Source organism: Delphinapterus leucas, chromosome 2 (assembly GCF_059928025.1).
Source record: "Delphinapterus leucas isolate spDelLeu-1000000601 "Yukka" chromosome 2, BTC_Dleu_Yukka2, whole genome shotgun sequence".
In the NCBI taxonomy this organism is placed as follows: domain Eukaryota; kingdom Metazoa; phylum Chordata; class Mammalia; order Artiodactyla; family Monodontidae; genus Delphinapterus; species Delphinapterus leucas.
Window position 1 is genome coordinate 95,504,622 of NC_143130.1, and position 18,265 is coordinate 95,522,886.

General features: G+C 37.6%; 1 protein-coding gene across 8 annotated transcripts in view; it reads left to right on the top strand.

Moving 5' to 3' along the window:
* UBR1 (ubiquitin protein ligase E3 component n-recognin 1) overlaps positions 1-18,265 on the top strand; it is a 169,634-nt gene that overhangs the window by 139,923 nt on the left and 11,446 nt on the right. For 7 of the 8 annotated variants that reach the window (XM_089907321.1, XM_022587307.3, XM_089907323.1 and 4 more), the window contains 7 exons: positions 1,602-1,669; positions 2,663-2,813; positions 7,337-7,424; positions 8,784-8,917; positions 10,367-10,475; positions 13,433-13,489; positions 15,996-16,073. In XM_089907321.1, coding sequence (XP_089763447.1) covers positions 1,602-1,669; positions 2,663-2,813; positions 7,337-7,424; positions 8,784-8,917; positions 10,367-10,475; positions 13,433-13,489; positions 15,996-16,073 — 685 coding nt within the window. The remainder of the gene's footprint in view (positions 1-1,601; positions 1,670-2,662; positions 2,814-7,336; positions 7,425-8,783; positions 8,918-10,366; positions 10,476-13,432; positions 13,490-15,995; positions 16,074-18,265) is intronic. The other variant, XM_089907322.1, reaches the window with a different exon arrangement.

An 18,265-nucleotide genomic window follows, 5' to 3' on the forward strand; every position in this document is an offset into this window, starting at 1 on the left:
CTAGATTATTGAGAGAAATAGGGAAGTCCAGAAAGTCCACAATAGAGAGCTGTTTTGTGTGAAAGGTGATGAATAATGTTGTAACATGTTGATTCTGCAGTAGCAACAGGACATACAATGCTCACTGCCATGTATGTGCCAGGCATTGTACAAGGATCTTTTTATATAATCATGTCTTTGAACTGCCATTCTTCCAGGAAATTATCATTTTCCTGATTTACAGATGAAGAAACTGAGGCACAGAGAAGTTATTTGACTTGACCGAGGTCATAAAAAGAGGCAGAACTAATATTTGAATCCAAGCCTGACCATAAAACCTATGCTCTTCCTGCTATATCACATAAGTTTTGCTGAGATATTTAATTTAGCATAAATGGAAGATTTATTTATTTATTTATAGCTATTTAGCTATTAACATAGCGAGTTAATGGCAGAGCCCTGTTATCACTTTGTTTTTTAAAGCCAATATTAATAGCGTTTATCGATTACTGTATGCCAAGCTCAGGATAAGTACTTTTAATGCACATGTTAACGAACCTCTCAACAATCTTGTATACACTGTATACTTAGAGAAGTCAAGTACCTTGCTTATGACAAATAGTCGCAGGAAGTACTGCATCCCATTTCTGTCTGACTCCAAAGCCCATGCTCTTAACTTTTATGGTTTTGTTTAGAATCTTGGATTTGGGGTTGAGAAATTCACCTAGTCTGAATTTTTTTTTTTTTTTTGCGGTACGTGGGCCTCTCACTGTTGTGGCCTCTCTCGTTGCGGAGCACAGGCTCCGGACGCGCAGGCTTAGCGGCCATGGCTCACAGGCCCAGCCTCTCCACGGCATGTGGGATCTTCCCGGACCGGGGCACAAACCCGTGTCCCCTGCATTGGCAGGCAGACTCTCAACCACTGCGCCACCAGGGAAGCCCCTAGTCTGAATTTTAAACAAATAATAGTTTTATTGAAATAAATTAATTCCCTCATTTTTATATATACAAAACCCTTACTGTTGTTTTGAATTCTTGATTTCACTTCCTTGTCACTCTTTCTCTGACTTCCAAATTTAGAGACTGATCAAATCAGAAAGACAAAGTTTTTGAGCTGTCTGCATTTCCTTCCATTCATTAGCCCATATAAACCATTATCTAATTTTAATTCAGGAGGATCATCTCCATACTCCTTTCATTTACAGTGCTTTTCATGCTCTCCCTGCTCCAAACCCCAAATTGTTCACGTATTTTATGTATCACAGAACATTTAGAAATGCGTAGTTAAGGGGGAAAACGTGGTAGGGAACATTGTATAAAAGGAATTCTTTTTCATTCAGCAAATACTTATCAAACAATTTCTTACTTCAGTCATCCTAGTTTATTTACCCTTTGCCCCTGTATCTTATATTTCAACCATTAAATTGCATCCAGGGCTTTTTAGAGCCTTTTCTCAGTTTAGTTTATCTTTAATTATGGTTCCTATATCTTAAAGGTGTGATATACCAGTTTATCAGTTTCTGTATTATAACCCTGTTAAATTTTTGTTTTAGATCTTGCATTATATTTAACTACATTGCTTATGACTGACTGAATTACATTAAGGTTTTTTTGTTTTTTAGTTGTTCTTCCTAACCTAAAATCAGAAGCTACACCTTGCCTTCTATCTGTAGATCTATTTCATGTTTTGGTAAGTGTTCAGTAAATTTTTTTTTTTAGTCACTCAAGCTTAGAATTTCGTGTGTTTTCCTCATTGAAATTTATGCTCTTTGTTCAAGATTATAAATTATCAGTGTTCAAAGTTTAGTCTCTTTTGTCCATTCCCTTTACAAATAGATACAGATTTGACTGAGGCCATGAAAATCACTTTAAAAATGAAACCACATTTACCCTTTACTTTGTAATAGGTCTTATTCTAGTTGATTATATTTAGTTAGTGTCTATACAAGCAAACTTTTTCTAATAATGTATTTTCCCCCTTCCTCTTTTCCTCATCTTGTTTACATTCTAAGCAGTGAATGATGGGGTGAGCTGTCTTAAAATCATTAATTATTCGTGATAGGGACCAGGCCATGGGTGCATCCAGGCTTCCCCCAAAACACCTATGGTTAGGTGGCAACTGTTTTGTGAGTTTCTTGCACAGCTTTTCCATCCCTGTGAAGATTCCATTCCTTCAAAGCGAGTTCTCTAGAAAGAGCCATGGTGAAGTTGGGTGCATGGAGTTTGTGGATGCAAGGTTAGCCAGTATCCTCTACCCAGTGGTTGTCTCCCTATCTTTTGGCATCTCTTGGGGGAACCTTGAAAAGAATGCTGGTAAATGGGCCCGACCACCTGAGATTATGATTTGATTGGACTGGGGTGGGGCCTGTGTATCAGTGTTATTTTAAGAGCTCCCCAAGTGATTGTAATGTTGAATCTTCTAAAACCGCAGGGTTGAGACCACTACCTAGAACTAGAATAAGTAGACCCAGCAAAGGGTTAAATCTGTTTGGTGATGACATTTGTCCTCTATTTGTGGTATATTATATTATAAAATATCTTGTTGAATAATTAGGAAAAATATGGTGGTTATTAAAAAAAAAACACAAACAGTGCAGGATCTGGTGTTCTTTACATTTAGTTATGAGATTAACTTGTGTTGGTCTTTGTTGTTACCCATGTTGATGTCCATTTTCTCTCATAGGTGGGTACCGTGTTAGCATTCCCATCCTTGTATTGGGATGATGCTGTTGATCTGCAGCCTTCATCAATTAGTTCTTCCTATAACCACCTTTATCTCTTCCATTTGATCACCATGGCACACATGCTTCAGATACTTCTAACCACAGACACAGGTAAAGCTCCCATCAGTTGTTAACTGTAAATAACATTTGCCCATGATTTATTGGCAAAATAAATTATGCTTGTGATTAATCATTTTATATATTTCTAAGTTCTGTATTATGTCTCTTATTGAATGACTGTTCATTTGTTTCTTTACGGATGCTGTTTAAACGGAAAGGTTAGAAGAACTGTGACAGGAATAATTAGGTCAACCACTTGATTCTCTAACTTGCAGCTGCTCTCTAGGTATACAGGGAGACCATTTGGATCTGCTTTTCCCTTTCTTTTTTTTTTTTCAAATTCCCCAATCTCAAGGTTGAGGATTAGTCTCTCCAGTGTTTGTTCCTACCTAAATACTTTCAGCCTTTCGATAAGCCTGTCTACGAAACATTCTTGATTCCTCCAGCTAGAATGATAGTACTTTGTTCATTTTATAGCAGTTATCACATAGTGTCTTATTTTATAGTTATATCTTACTGTTGTTCCACTCCTTTCCCTGCTTCTCCTTTCTCCCTGCTCCTTCTTGCCTACTGTTTCTTTAATAGGGAACATTCAAATTTCAGAATCTTCCCTCATAAGCTTCAAGTGTCTAGCAACTTTTGTTATACCCAGTAAGAACTCAATAAATATTTTTTGGATGAATGTTCATTTGAGGATACATGAGTAATATCATGGAATTGTGGTATAGTTGTCCTTATAGACTCTGCTCTTAATAGAAAGCAAAGTTGGGTTTTGAGTATCAGTGATCAATAAAGGCTACTGAAAGTTCAAATAATTTAGAGGACAGATAATTAAAGTGACCTTAGAACAGTATCTAGCAAAATTACCTATGCATTTACCTTTTGACCCACCAATCCCACTTCTAGGAATCTACCCCAAAGCTCTACTGGCAAAAGTATGAAAGGATATAAGCACAGATTATTCATTGTGGCATTCTTTGGAATAGCAAAAAACTGGGAGATTGGTTGAATGACCTATGGTATATCCATATAATGGAATGCTGTGCAGCTATAAAACAGAATGAACAAGATCTATTGAAGAAGTGATCTCCAGGATATATTATTAAGTGAAAAAAGTAGGGTACAGAACACTAGTTTTAGTATATACCTTTGTGTGAGGTATTTTATGTGTATTCATGTGTATACATTCTTACATATATTCATACTTGCTTATTTTTTTAATAAATGAAACAACAGAAGTATAAACCGAAAACTGATTAAAAAGAGTTGCCTCTAGGACAAAGTAAAGAGTACAATACTTTGAGCAAAGACTCTTGTGAATGTCTTTTTAATGTAGTTGATTTTAGAACCCTAATTATACTTAACTAAAAAAAAAATCTAAATGGTGAAAATAATTTTTTGACAATTGAAAACAACAAATGAACCTAACAAGTGTATCAAGAAAATAATTGCTTAAGTGACTTTAAAAAACAGTATTTCAACTGTACTTCCCTAGTATGATATATTCTGATAATGGAAGAACTACAAAAAAATCTTAAATTGAACTCAGTTAGTGGTATCAGTAGTACTAATATTGTTATTTTGAAATTATTTTAGGCGGTTTTTAAACCAAATAAGTGATTGTGTTAATGTCATTGGGAACCAAATTTTCAGTATAAGAAGGAAGACACACAAGAATAAATTCAGAAAAGTTAAGTAAAAACCAAATAATCTCCCAGTCACAATCCCTGCAAGTTATTTTTTGGGTGTCAACAGACTGATTGTAAGTTTATATGGAGAGGCAGAAGACTCAGAATAGCCAACTCAGTATTGAAGGAGAAGAACAAAGTCAGAGGACTGATACTACTTGACTTTAAGATTTACTGTAAAGCTACAGGAATCAAGACAGTGTGGTACTGGTGAAAGAACAGACCAATGAATCAATGGAACAAAACAGAGAGCCCCCAGATAGACCCACATAAATATAGTCAATTGATCTTTGATGAAGGAGCAAAGACAAATGGAGGAAAGATAATCTTTTCAACAAATGGTGCTGGAACAACTGGATATCCACATGCAAGACACAGACACAGATCTTACACCTTTCCCAAAAATTAACTAAAAATGGATTATAGACCTAAATGTAAAAATACAAAACTATAAAACTCCTAGAAGATAACATAGAAGAAAACCTAGGTTACCTTGGGTATGCAGTGACTTTAGGTACAACACCAAAGGTACAATCCATGAAAGAAATAATTGGTAAGTTGGACTTCATTACAATTCAAAACTTCTGTTCTGCAAAAGATTATTATCAGGAGATTGAGAAGATAAGCCACAAACTGGTTGAATGGATTTGCAAAAGATGCATCTGATAAAGAACTGTTACCCAAAATATACAAAGAACTCCTCTAAGATTCAACAGTAAGAAAACAACAATCTCGTTAAAAATGGACAAAAGACCTGAACAGACACTTTGCCAAAGAAAATATCCAGATGGCAAATAAGCATATGAAAAGATGTTTACAATTAGGTGTCATTAGAGAATTACAAATTAAAACAACAACGAGATACCAGTATACATCTATCAGAATGGGCAAAATCCAGAACACTGACAGCACTAAGTACTGGCAAGGATGTGGAGCAACAGGAGCTCTCATTCATTGCTGGTAGGAATGAAGCCCATGCCACTTTGAAATACAGTTCAGCAGTTTCTTAACCAAACTAAACATGCTGCTACCATGCAGTCCAGCAGTCACACTCCTTGGCACCTACCCAAATGAACTGAAAACCCATGTCCACACTAAACCTGCACACAGATGTTTATAGCAGCTTTATTCATAACTGCTAAAACTTGGTAGCAACCCATATGTCCTTGTGACTGGATAAATAAACTGTGGTACATCCAAGCAATGGAGTATCCTTCAGTGCTAAAAAGAAATGAGCTGTGAAGCAATGAAAAGACATGGAGGAAACTTAAATACATATAACTAAGTGAAAAAAGCAAATTTGAAAATGCAACATGCTGTATGATTCTATGACATTCTGGAAAATGCAAAACTATGAGATAGTAAAATGACCAGTGGTGATTGGCAAGGGTTAGGGGAGAGAGAGGTGAATAGGCAGAGCACAGAGGGTTTTTAGGGTTTAATGAAACTACTCTGTGGGATACTATACTAATGGATACATCTTATACATTTGTCAAAACCCATAGAATGGGGCTTCCCTGGTGGCGCAGTGGTTGAGAGTCCGCCTGCCGATGCAGGGGACACGGGTTCGTGCCCTGGTCCGGGAAGATCCCACATGCCGCGGAGAGGCTGGGCCCGTGAGCCATGGCCGCTGAGCCTGTGCGTCCGGAGCCTGTGCTCCGAAATGGGAGAGGCCACAACAGTGAGAGGCCCGCGTACTGCAAAAAAAAAAAAAAAAACCTGTAGAATATACAACAGCAAGAATTATCTCTAATGTAAACTATGGACTTTGGGTGATAATGATGTGTCAATATAGGTTGTAACAAATGTGCCAGTCCTGGTGAATGGTACTGATAGTGGGAGAGATCGTAGGTGTTTGGGAACAGTGGGTATATGGGAAATCTGTGCTTTTCTCTCAGTTTTGCTGTGAACCTAAAGCTGCTTTAAAAAATAAAGTTTATTAATGTAAAAAGATCTTGTTACCTGGGTGTGTGAATTTGTCAAAATTCATTAAATGGTGCATTTAATATTTGTGCATTTTATTGTATGTAAAATTTACCTCATACTGAAAAAAACAGTCATATACAAATATTGAACTCTTACATTTAAATTGGAAATATCAGTATGAGTTCATGATATATTTTCCTTTAAAAAAAAAAAGTGTATTTTCTAAAGAGACCTTAATTGAAAAAGGAAAAGAACTGGCAATATTCAAGGTAAGAGACTCAGGGTAATTTTAACTGTGGCCTTTCAGATGAATTAATGGATAAACAAAATATTTTTAAAACAAGAGAGTACTACTCAAATGTGCTGTACCCATCCCTCGCAGCAGACTGAAGATAGGCATTTTTATCCCCATTTTAATACAATAAAACTAAAGTTCAGAGAACTTCAATGGCTTACACAGAATTTTAACTTAAGTGGGAGAGGTGGCAGTTGCTGGAAAGGTTTAGGATGGTCCTACTAAAGGTTAAGGATAGATTATGGAGGAAAATAACCCCACAAGATTCTTTTTATGTGTCTCTTTGCTTGAGCAAGAAGGCAGAACAGCAACCTACTTTCCTTTCTAGAGGTTGAATTTCTACCTGCTAGACAGGACAGCTAGGAACCCAGAGCAGGTAGATGACCACTAATTTATTTACCTGGTCATGTTATAATGAGGTAAACATTTATTAAACATCATGTTTAGCAAGGCTGTGATTCTGCCCTATTTGTTTCTCTGGCTAACATACTGTTAAAGTTTATGTAACAGTTTTAATATTCAGGATCAACAATTTAGACTGAGAACAAGGGAAAGAACCTCAGTTGAGTTGACATTGCTTATTTTCCTGGAACCATGAAATTGAGGTTTAATTGATAAATTGAATAGCAAATTCATAGATTTATCTTTCAGAATTTCTTTTTCAGGTCTCCCCCTTGCACAAATTCAAGAAGAGAGTGAAGAGGCTCGTTCTGCATCTTCTTTCTTGGCAGAAGTTTCTCAGTATACAAGTGGGTGAGTAACAGTCCATTAGTCCAGTCTATTTCAGTATTGTTTTTATAATTCCACATCTTTGTTCAGTTGTTTGGCAGTATAACTTTTTTTTTTTTTTTTAATGGTATGCGGGCCTCTCACTGCTGTGGTCTCTCCCGTTGCGGAGCACAGGCTCCGGACGCGCAGGCTTCAGTGGCCATGGCTCACGGGCCTAGCCGCTCCGCGGCATGTGGGATCTTCCCGGACCAGGGCACGAACCTGTGTCCCCTGCATTGGCAGGCGGACTCTCAACCACTGCGCCACCAGGGAAGCCCGGCAGTATAACTTTTGAACCATTTTAATTCCAGTTTTTAAAAAACAGTTAAAAGGCTTTTGGAATAACAACAAGTAAAACCTACCCATTCATTTGTTTCTGAGTCTAAAACAAGTTTTGACACATCTTTACTCTTGTAAACTGTTATGGGAACATAGGCAAAAGGTGATAGAATTTTAACAATATGCAGCAGTTAGAACTTAAATAAATGTAAAAAGTTGAAAATAGGTTGCCCTTTTAAAGCAATTCATACAGTTAATACACTTAACTACCTAGAGGTTTTTTAAGGCTGCTGTGAGTAATATGTGAAATATATTGGCAATGCAGAGGTTAAAACCAAAAGTACAACAGAGTGCTCTGCTGCGCTTCATCTGCTGCCAAGTTCTGCTCTTTGTTTTCATCTTCTTCGCCAGTCAACCTTTTTCTTTTAGTTTAAGTACTGAATATGTGTGCGTGTGTATTTATTTTTATGTTAATAGACTATTTTTAGAGCTGTTTTAGGTTTACAGAAAGGTTGACTAGAAAGTACAAAGAGTTCCCATTTCCTCCCTCCCCCCACCAATTTCTCCATTATTAATGTCTTGCATTTGTGTGGTACATTTGTTAAATTGTTGAACCAGTGTTGATACATTGTTATTAACTACAGTTCATAGTTTACATTAAGGTTCACTCTTTATGTTGTAAAATTATAGTATTATATAGATTAGTTTCACTGCCCTGCAAATCACCAATTTTAATACAGAAATCAAGAAAGTATTAACTTTTTTTTTTTTTTTTAGCTAACTTGGCTGATTTGGTTAGTTATTGCTAAATATATTTGCTCCACATTTCATTACAAGGGTTAGGAGAAAGAAAAAAGTAGTTCTTTGCCTTAAACATCTACCTGGTAAAAAATGCAAGATTTGTGGTTTTCTTTAGCTAGTTAAATATTTTGTTTTAAATATTTAAAAATTAAATGGATAAAAAATTATTTAATGCTTAGCTATGTTTTTGAAAGGGGATGTGTTTACAGTCTAGATTTTAGTCTGATCTGTATTCTGTTCTCTTCTGGAATTATTGCCTCTTAGCTGCATTGGGTGTGGTATTCCTGGCTGGTATTTATGGGTCTCATTGAAGAATGGCATCATCCCTTATCTTCGCTGTGCTGCATTGTTTTTCCACTATTTACTTGGAGTAACTCCACCTGAAGAACTATTTACCAGTAAGTAGGAAAATGAAATCACAGAGTAGTAAATAAAAGACTTTTTTTTGTTACCTTCAACCTCAGGAATACAAGGTGAGAGCAGGCAAAACCACTTCATTCCTCACCTCTTTCATCAGTGTTCATTCCAAACATGTGTGCGCCCCTGCCCTGGTGTAGGTAAAAGGTGAGGCCAGAAACCAGATTAGCCTCACAGTCTGCAAAACCTATTCATGGCTCCTATCTATGTACAGTTTTTGTACTTGAGCTTACAAAATACCTGCACGCAGAGTATAATGGTTAAGGTATACAAAAAATTAGAAAGATTGATTGCTTTTAAGGGAAGAGAACTGTTTGGCTAAGTAGGAGGAAATTTTTATTATATACTCTGTTTCTTGAATTTTGAACATATGGCTGTATCTATTATGAAAGAGTTAAAATGCTGCTGGGAAAGGGCTGTTGTGATAAACCAAGGCTATGTGTATTTGAGTAACAGAATCATTTCCTTTCTCCTTTACTTGCCTTAAATCTACATCAAGGTAGAGAAGGTTTCCTTGTGGCTTTGTATGGGTAAAAATCAGAAGGTTTGTATGATTTTGGACGAGTCATCAAATTTGCTCAGAGATTCTTTCTTTTGTCCTTTTCTCAGGTCAGCCTTAAGAAGGTTCTATATCTTGAACTCAGTTGAGTAGGGTTTGTTAGATGTAGGTTTGTTCTGATTCTGTATAAATATGATGCTACTTTCCAAGTGGTTGTCAGTACAGATCTGTTGTTTTCATTTTTTAAAAAATCATATATTATCTAGTCAGTGCTGTAGTATGGCAATGGATAAGATAAAGTCCTTTCTTTTATTGAGAGGAGATGAAATATAAACAAACAGATAAATATATATAGTATAACGTGAAATGGTAATAAGTGCTGCAAAGAAAAATAAAGCAGGTCATGGGAGTAGAGAATGCTGGGGTAGAGTCATGGAAGCCTTGTTTGTGAGGAGATATTGAGCAAAGGGACATTGAAAAAGGAGATAGGGTTGAACTGGGCGGGTGATTGAAGGGAAGAGTATTCCTAAGCAGAAGGAACAATAACTGCAAAGGCTTTGCTTGACATAGTCAAGGAAGAGTAGAGATGAGTGGCCGAAGCTTATTGAACAGGGGGAGGGTGGTAGGAGATGAGGTCCAGATCAGGTAGGGCCTTTATGCCACAATAAGGACTTTTGTATTTTTGTGGTGGTTTGCTGTTGGAGAAGTCTGATCAGGAGAATGACTCAATCAGATTTAAATGGATCACTGTAAAATAAATTAATTAATTAAAAAAAAAAGGATCACTGTGTCTTGTCACCCACAGTTTCATAGAGTACAAAGTATACTCTGTGTAGACAGAGTATAGAAATGAGCATAAACAGTGTAGAAACTCTACTGTTGACCAGGTAAGAATAATGTACTTATTAAATGTATTTTTATTTCCTTGCAGATCCTGCAGAAGGAGAGTACAGTGCACTCTGTAACTATTTATCTTTACCCACAAATTTGTTCCTGCTTTTCCAGAAATATTGGGATACTGTAAGGCCCCTCCTGCAGAGGTACTGTGGGGTTAAAATATCATTATTGGGTTATTATACAGTTTGAAAATGTTAAATTAAAAATATTTGCTAAGCTCTTAGATTGATTAGCATCGTTTGAAGGGGTGACAAAAATATACGAGATTCCTAATTCACACACATAAGGAGTTGGGGATAAGACCAGCAGCAATGGGCAGCTGGAATTTCTGCTTGTTCCACCATGACTACCATTCATGGTTCTTATTTTCCTTTCCCTACAGCTGCTATCTCATCCCAGTTTTAAATGGGGTGGGGGGTGGGTGGAGTGAGGGTAGGTCCTGTTGTAAGCAGCAGTACAGTCACAGTTAAACATCGGAGGAACCCAAAGTGGGGCTACAGTAGTAGCATATCTCATATGGTAGCACATATCTCAGCAGGGTGACTGAGGAGGAAATAAAGGTCATTTGGTAGATCAGAGATGTATCTAGTTAAATTTCCTGTGGAAAAGTGTGTCTTTTTTTAATTAAAAATTTCTTCCTACCCCATTACTTACTGGCCCTTCTGATCACTCTCTACCCTCCAAACCTCCAATCTCCTTACCCTATCTTTGCTGCCACCATTTTCCATCTTTTTTTTTTTTTGAGATATAATTGACATATACCATCATTTTAATAATCAGTTCTCATCGTGTTACTCTTACTTTATTTCCCCCATTAAAGATTCTGGCATCCAATTCCAATACTTGTTGCAGGGGGGCGGGTTGTTTTTCCCACGCATCCAGCAAGTAATTCTGCAGCATCAGCTGGGTGTCCTGCTATTCAGCTCAATCCTGATGCTGTCTTCCTGGAGATGCTGTCAGATTCCATGGGTTAAGGGCTCAGTCCGTAAAACTGACGACGCCACCTCCACATACTTCAGAAAGAGCCAGTCACAGTCCAGGTTGTCACCTGTGCTCACCAAAAGACTATAGTTTGATTAGTCTGTAGAGCAGCTCACAGAACTCAGAGAAACGTTTTACTTACTAGATCATCAGTTTTTTATCAAAGGATATAACTCAGGGCCAGCCAGATGGAAGAGACACATAGGGCAAGGTATGAGGAAAAGGGAGCAGAACTTCCACGCTCTATCTCTGAGCACACCACTCTCCCTGAATCGACACGTGTTCACCAACCTGGAAGCTCTCCAAATCCTGTCCTTTAGAGGTTTTATGGAAGCTTTATTACATAAGCGTGATTGAGTAAACCATTGGCCGTTGGCAACTGATTCATCCTCCACCCCTCTTCCCTCCCCAGAGGCTGGTGGGTAAGGGGTGGCTGAAAGTTCCAACCCTCTAGTCACTGGTTAGTTCTCCTGGCTACCAGCCCTCATCCTTTTGTTCAAAAGCCACTTTGTTAGCATAACAAAAGACACCTTTTTCACTCACGTCACTTTGGAAATTCCAAGGGTTTTGGAAGCTCAGTGCTCAAGTTGTGCTGACCCGTCTGTGCCAGGAACTGGGTCAGAGACCAAATATATTTATTATTGTTAAAAAAATTAAGTTTGAAGATCTAATTGGCTTTATTAAATGATTTATGAATGGGCAGCATCCCATCTAGCAAGTAGAAAGGAGCCTTTTATAGTCAGCAAGGAGGTGGGACAAGGAAGTCAAATGAGAAAAGGATTATTTCAGGCAAGGTAACCTTCCTTTGCGGGACAAAAGGATCTGTTAGGCAGATTACCTCACTGGTACTGACCAGGAAATTCCAGACCGATGGGTAAAGATTTCATTTCTGGGGAAGGTTGAAACTGCAATTAGGTTTAGGTGTTAAGTCTTGGTTTGATGGACGTGGGCTTAGGCACAAGTAACTTCCATTTGGGGCTTGTCTCTTTTTTAATGTTATCAGTCACAGTATCACACCCTTGATTTCCTTTAGTCTTTTCAATTTTCTACCCTTTTTCTTTCTCCTTTTTCTTTGATCAGTGTCTTTTTCCCTGCATGCCCATGTCAGGATTTGTGTGAATGTCCGCCCATCTCCTGACACCTTTCTCTGTGCTCTCACCTCTTCTTTTGGGTTCTTTTCTGTGTTTTCTCATTTCTCATGAGGTATTCTGATTTTCAGTGTGATAAAAATGAATCCAAAAAAAAAATCAGTATCATGCTTTGTGTTGAATGCAATCACAGTAGGTTATACTAATTTTACTTTTATATTGTTGGAGTCGATACATTTTTAACTTGCCATTTTTGTTTAGTGTTAAAAATTCGAACTTTGAAACAAAGTCTGTACCATTCCTGGCTCTGCTTGCCTCAGAGCCTTTCCTCATTGTCTGCTCTGAAAGGCAGGGGACTGACCTCTGTAGGCCATATTTCCCAGTCTCCCTCGTCTGTTGGCTTCAGCCTGTGGGAGGCACTGGCAAGATATTGGAGGTCAGGAGGAAGAGAGAAACCTGTGTTTAGACCACCTCTCTCTGCCTTGTGGGGCATCCCTGACAATGGCTACTGTCAGTTCTACTGATGTTCTACTGGATGTCAGAACATCTAGTTCCCACCAGACAAGTCTACTGTAGTTCTAGCATCCACCAGTGACCCTGAGCTCCAACAAAACCACTCCAAAAATATTATTTTGTTCCTCCAGCCTGGGAAGGGTAGTAGCTTCCTGTTATTGGCTAATCTTTGGGTTGCCTTGCCTTTTTTGACTCCTGGTTGGCTTCTCAGCCCTTCTGTCACCTTTATTTCTAATTCCTAGTATTAAATTCCCTCTTGTTAAAATAGAGTGGTTTCTGTTTTTCTAGTAATAGATAACCTTTTAAAAAAGAAATTAATAAAAGAGGGGGGTAAATAGACAGAAAAAAGAAGGGGAGAAAAGAAAGGGAGAAGAAAGGGGGACAAGATATAAGGTAAAAGAAGTCTAGCAGAGGGCACATGGAAAGAAGGGACAGAGAGGTTTGGAGAGGATGGCTCCATGAATATTCCACTGAAGTTGTGATGACCCATTTGCTTTTTCTCTCTGCTCCCCATATAGATGGTGTACAGACCCTGCCTTACTAAACTGTCTGAAGCAAAAAAGCGCCATAGTCAGGTTGGTTTTACTTCTCAGTCCTTCCCTATCTACAAGTTGTGTTTCCAAAAGTAGTTGGTTGATGAGGATGCTTTCTAGTCTGTTGTCTTCATTCTCACTCAGCACATTGTTTCTTACATTTCTGTTAGGTCTTTGCCGGAAATTCGATTCTTCGTACAGTTGATTTTTTTCTTGGAGTGGCTGTCCTTTCCCTCTTAAATTGTTTGACACCACCAGCACCTTAAGCTAGTGCATACCTGTTAAAAGGCTTCTTGGAACTGCTAGTGTATTAAAATGAGAGGGTAGTGACAGTATTCATATAAACCACTTTTTTTCCTTTTGAGCATAAAGATATAAATAGAACTATTCCCTCCTCCCCATCTCTTCCTTTCTATAAGCTTAGAGACTACCCAGCAAAACTTTTCTTCAGCCCCCCTATCTCCCTTAAGTTATGGTTTAATCAAAATCCATCTCTTCCTCAAGGACAGTTTTGTTTTATTTATTTATTTATTTTTTTGGCTGTGTTGGGTCTTTCTTGCTGTGCGCGGGCTTTCTCTAGTTGTGGTGAGCAGGGGCTACTCTTCGTTGTGGTGTGCAGGCTTCTCATTGCGGTGGCTTCTCTTGTTGCGGAGCACGGGCTCTAGGTGCGCGGGCTTCAGTAGTTGCGTCCGTGGGCCCTAGAGCACGTGGGCTTCAGTAGTTGTGGCACGTGGGCTGAGTAGTTGTGGCTCACGGGCTCTAGACCACAGGCTCAGTAGTTGTGGTGCACGGGCTTAGTTGCTCCGTGGCACGCGGAATCTTCCCGGACCAGGGATTGAACCCATGTCCCCTGCATTGGCAGGCAGATTCTTAACCACTGTGCCACCAGGGAAGTCCCCCTCAAGGACCATTTTAAATGTTACCTTCTTCCTGAAGCCTATCCTAACACATCCTCTCATATGTGTCTGTTCATGTGTGTGTATGTGTGTCCCAGCCAACACTGTAAATCACTGAACAGTAAACTCAACAGTGGCCAGAACCGCATGCTTATCTTCTTTGCGTCCCCTCTAGGGCCTGGTGTGTATTATGTACAGTCTCTGATTTTTATTCAAATTGCATTGCGTCAATAAACAAGCAGAGGAATTGACCCCAGCCTTAAATACTAACACCAGCACAAATTTTTTTTTTTATGGCTAAAGCAAACATTGTGAGACAGTGTGCATTTGCTACCTTCTTTTCTCATCTGTTTTCACCCCTTGAGTTCCTTTCAGCTTCTCCTTAAATGTGCATATGCTGCTGCCTAAGACTTAACCCAACTTTAGTGATTTAGAGATTATAGATCCACCTCCTGTGCTCAGATGCAGTAGTGTTCACATCACCAAGAAAAGAAGAGTTTAAAAGATGAGTACATATTTTAGCACTATTAATCTCACAGAAGTCGTTGTGTGCCTTTTAGACATCTACTGTTTCCCTAGCATGGTACTAAACTAAAATACTCTGAGAGAGTTAAAAGGTACAATACATACAGCTTTTGGTCATAGGTAGTTTATAGTCTAATTATGTACATAAATGAGATACAGTATAATAATATATGGAATATACTGTTAATGCTATAGAAATGTAAAGAGTAAATATTCTTAATGATGTAAGTTTAGTCTTAGAGAAGATAATTTTTAGCTGAACACAGAAGAGATTATAGTAGAATTTGAATTGACTGGGGTTTGAGAAGAGAATTTCATGTTATTCAGATGACCTTCCCCAGGACATGCATGCAAGGCTTTTGTCATATTACTATGGTGAGAATGAATAACATTTGCAAGCATGTAACAAGTACTAAGTATATTATGTTTCACTTCAATATCTTATTGAGTTCTCAACAGCCCTTTGAGGTTCCTTGATACTATTCATTTCTTAAATCAGCATGAGTATTTAATGTTTCTCTCCTCACCCCCCCACCCCGGAAATGTGTTACTAAATTGAGGGTGTGCCCTATGATTGAGAAAGTATAATACGTTTATTCTCAGTTTACTGACCAGGAAACACAGGATTAGGTTCAGTGACTTGTCAGGTGTCAGAGAATTTAGGATATGTAACCGGGCCTGTTTGATTTCAAAGTCTGTGTTCTTAACTACTACTTTATATTACCTTCCTAGACAGTATAGAAATATAGCTAGAACAATTTAGTCTTAGGAGATAGTAGGAGTTGGGTTTGGAGAGGAAACCAGCTGATGAAAGATCTGGAATTCTAGGCTGAAAAGTTTAGATTTAATCTAGTCAACAGTAGGAATTGCTATGGATTGCAAATATGAATCCTTAAACTGTTTTTTTGGCCACGTCACACGGCTTGTGGGATCTTAGTTCCCCGACCAGACCAGGGATCAAACCCATGCCCCCTGCAGTGGAAGCACGGAGTCCTAACCACTGGACCACCAGGGAATTCCCCTCCTTTCATTATTTTTAAAACATTCTTCCTTCTGTTATTTGGTCTGTTTTTGATCTGGGCTTATTTACTCATAAAATAAAATTGCCATTTAAATTATATTTCTAGGTACCCTAGAAAAAGAAATAGTTTGATAGAGCTTCCTGATGACTATAGCTGCCTCCTAAATCAAGCTTCTCATTTCAGGTAAGAAGAAATATATATTTAAAACTTTTTTGAGCTTGCAAACTCACCACCACTAGCAAACATTTTTTAAAAGTGACCACTGAGCATCCTCTGTAACAGTGATTTTCAATCCTTTTTTTTTAATCAAGGTGAAAATCACATAACATACAATTTTGTATAATTCATTGGCATTTAGTGTATTGCCAATGTTGTGCCACCACTGTTTCTCTCTAATTTCAAAACTTTTTGATCACCCCAGGGAAACACCTTGCATCCACTAAATAATCATTCTCCATCCCGCTCTTTCCCGATTCTGTAGTAACTGATAATCTGCTTTCTGTCTCCATGGATTTGCCTATTCTAGATATATTATATAAAAGGAATCATACAATCTATGACCTTTTGTGTCTGGCTTTCTTCACTTAGTATGTCTTTGAGGTTCATTCAAGTTGTAGGATGTATCAGTACTTCATTCCTTTCTTGGCTAAATAATATTTCATTGTATGTATATACCAAAGTTCATTAATCTATTCATTGGTGGGCATTTAGGTTGTTTCCCTCTTTTGACTATTATGAATAATGCTCCTACAAACATTCATGTACAAGTTTCTGGTTGGACATATATTTTAATTTTTCTTGGGTATATATACCTAGGAATAGAATGCTGGGTCATTATGGTAATCCTATGTTTAACATTTTGAGGAACCATTAAACTGTCTTCCACAATGGCTGCACCATTTTACATTCCCACCAGAATGTATGAGGGCTCCTATTTCTCCATATTCTCACCAGCACCTTTTATTTTCTCGTTTGTTTGTTTGTTTTTTAATTAAAGCGATCCCAGTGGGTGAAAAATGGTAGCTCACTGCGGTTTGATATACATTTCCTTAATGATCAAGGATGTTGAACATCTTTTTGTGTGCTTGTTACAGATTTGTATATGTTCTTTGGAGAAATGTGTGTTCAAGTTTTTTGCCCATTTTGTTTATTTATTTTTCATTTATTTTTTTATTTTTTAATTGGGGTATAGTTGTTTTACAATGTTGTATTAGTTTCTGTACAGCAAAGTGGAGTTCCCTGTGCTATACAGCAGGTTCTCATTAGTTATCTATTTTATACATATTAGTGTATATATGGCAATCCCAAGCCCATTTTATAATTGGACTATCTTTTTTGTTGTTGAGTTGTAAGAGTTCTTTTTATTTTCTGGATATTAAACCCTTATTAGCTTTTAATTTGCAAATATTTCCTCCTATAAGTTGTGTTTTCATATTCTTCATAGTGTCCTTTGATGTATGAGTCCATCTTATGTTTCTTTCTTTTGTTGCTTGTGCTTTTGGTATCAAAACTAAGAATTTGTTGCCAAATCTGAGATCATGAAGATTTATTCCCATGTTTTTTCCAAATGATTTTATAGTTTTAGCTCATATTTAGGCTGTGAATCTGTTTTGAATTAATTTTTGGAATAAGGTAGGAGGTACAACTTCATTCTTTTTTCCATGTGGTTTCCAGTTGTCCCAGCACCATTTTTGGAGACTGTTTTTTCCCCCTCATTAAATAGTTTTGGCACCTGCTTTGAAAATCAGTTGGTCACAGATGTTTGGGTTTATTTCTGGACTCTCAATTCTGTTCCATTGGTCTATAAGTCTATCCTTATGCTAGTACCACATTTTTTAATTACTGTACCTTTGTAGTAAGCTTTGAAATTGTAACATGAGAGCTTTCCAACTTTGTTTTTCTTTTTCAATATTGTTGTGACTATTTCGGGTCCTTTGCGATTAAACTGGCATTCGAGAATTGGCTTTTTCATTTCTGCAAAAGGGGCAATTGGGATTTTAATAGAGATTGCATTAATCTATAGATTGCTTTGGAGAGTGTTGCCTTCTTAACAAAATATTAAGTCTTCCAGTCCATGAACATGGATGCCTTCTATACTTAGGGCTGCTTGAATTTCATTCAGTGATGTTTTGTAGTTTTCAGTGTACAAGACTTTTTCCCCCTTGATTATATTTATTCGTAGGTATTTTATTCTTTTGAAAGCTATTGTAAATGAAATTGTTTTCTTAATTTCCTTTTTGGATTGTTCATTGCTGGTGTATGTATGTATGTATGTATGTATTTATTTTTGGCTGCATTGTGTGTTCGTTGCTGCACGCGGACTTTCTCTAGTTGCGGTGATCAGGGGCTACTCTTTGTTGCGGTGTGTGGGCTTC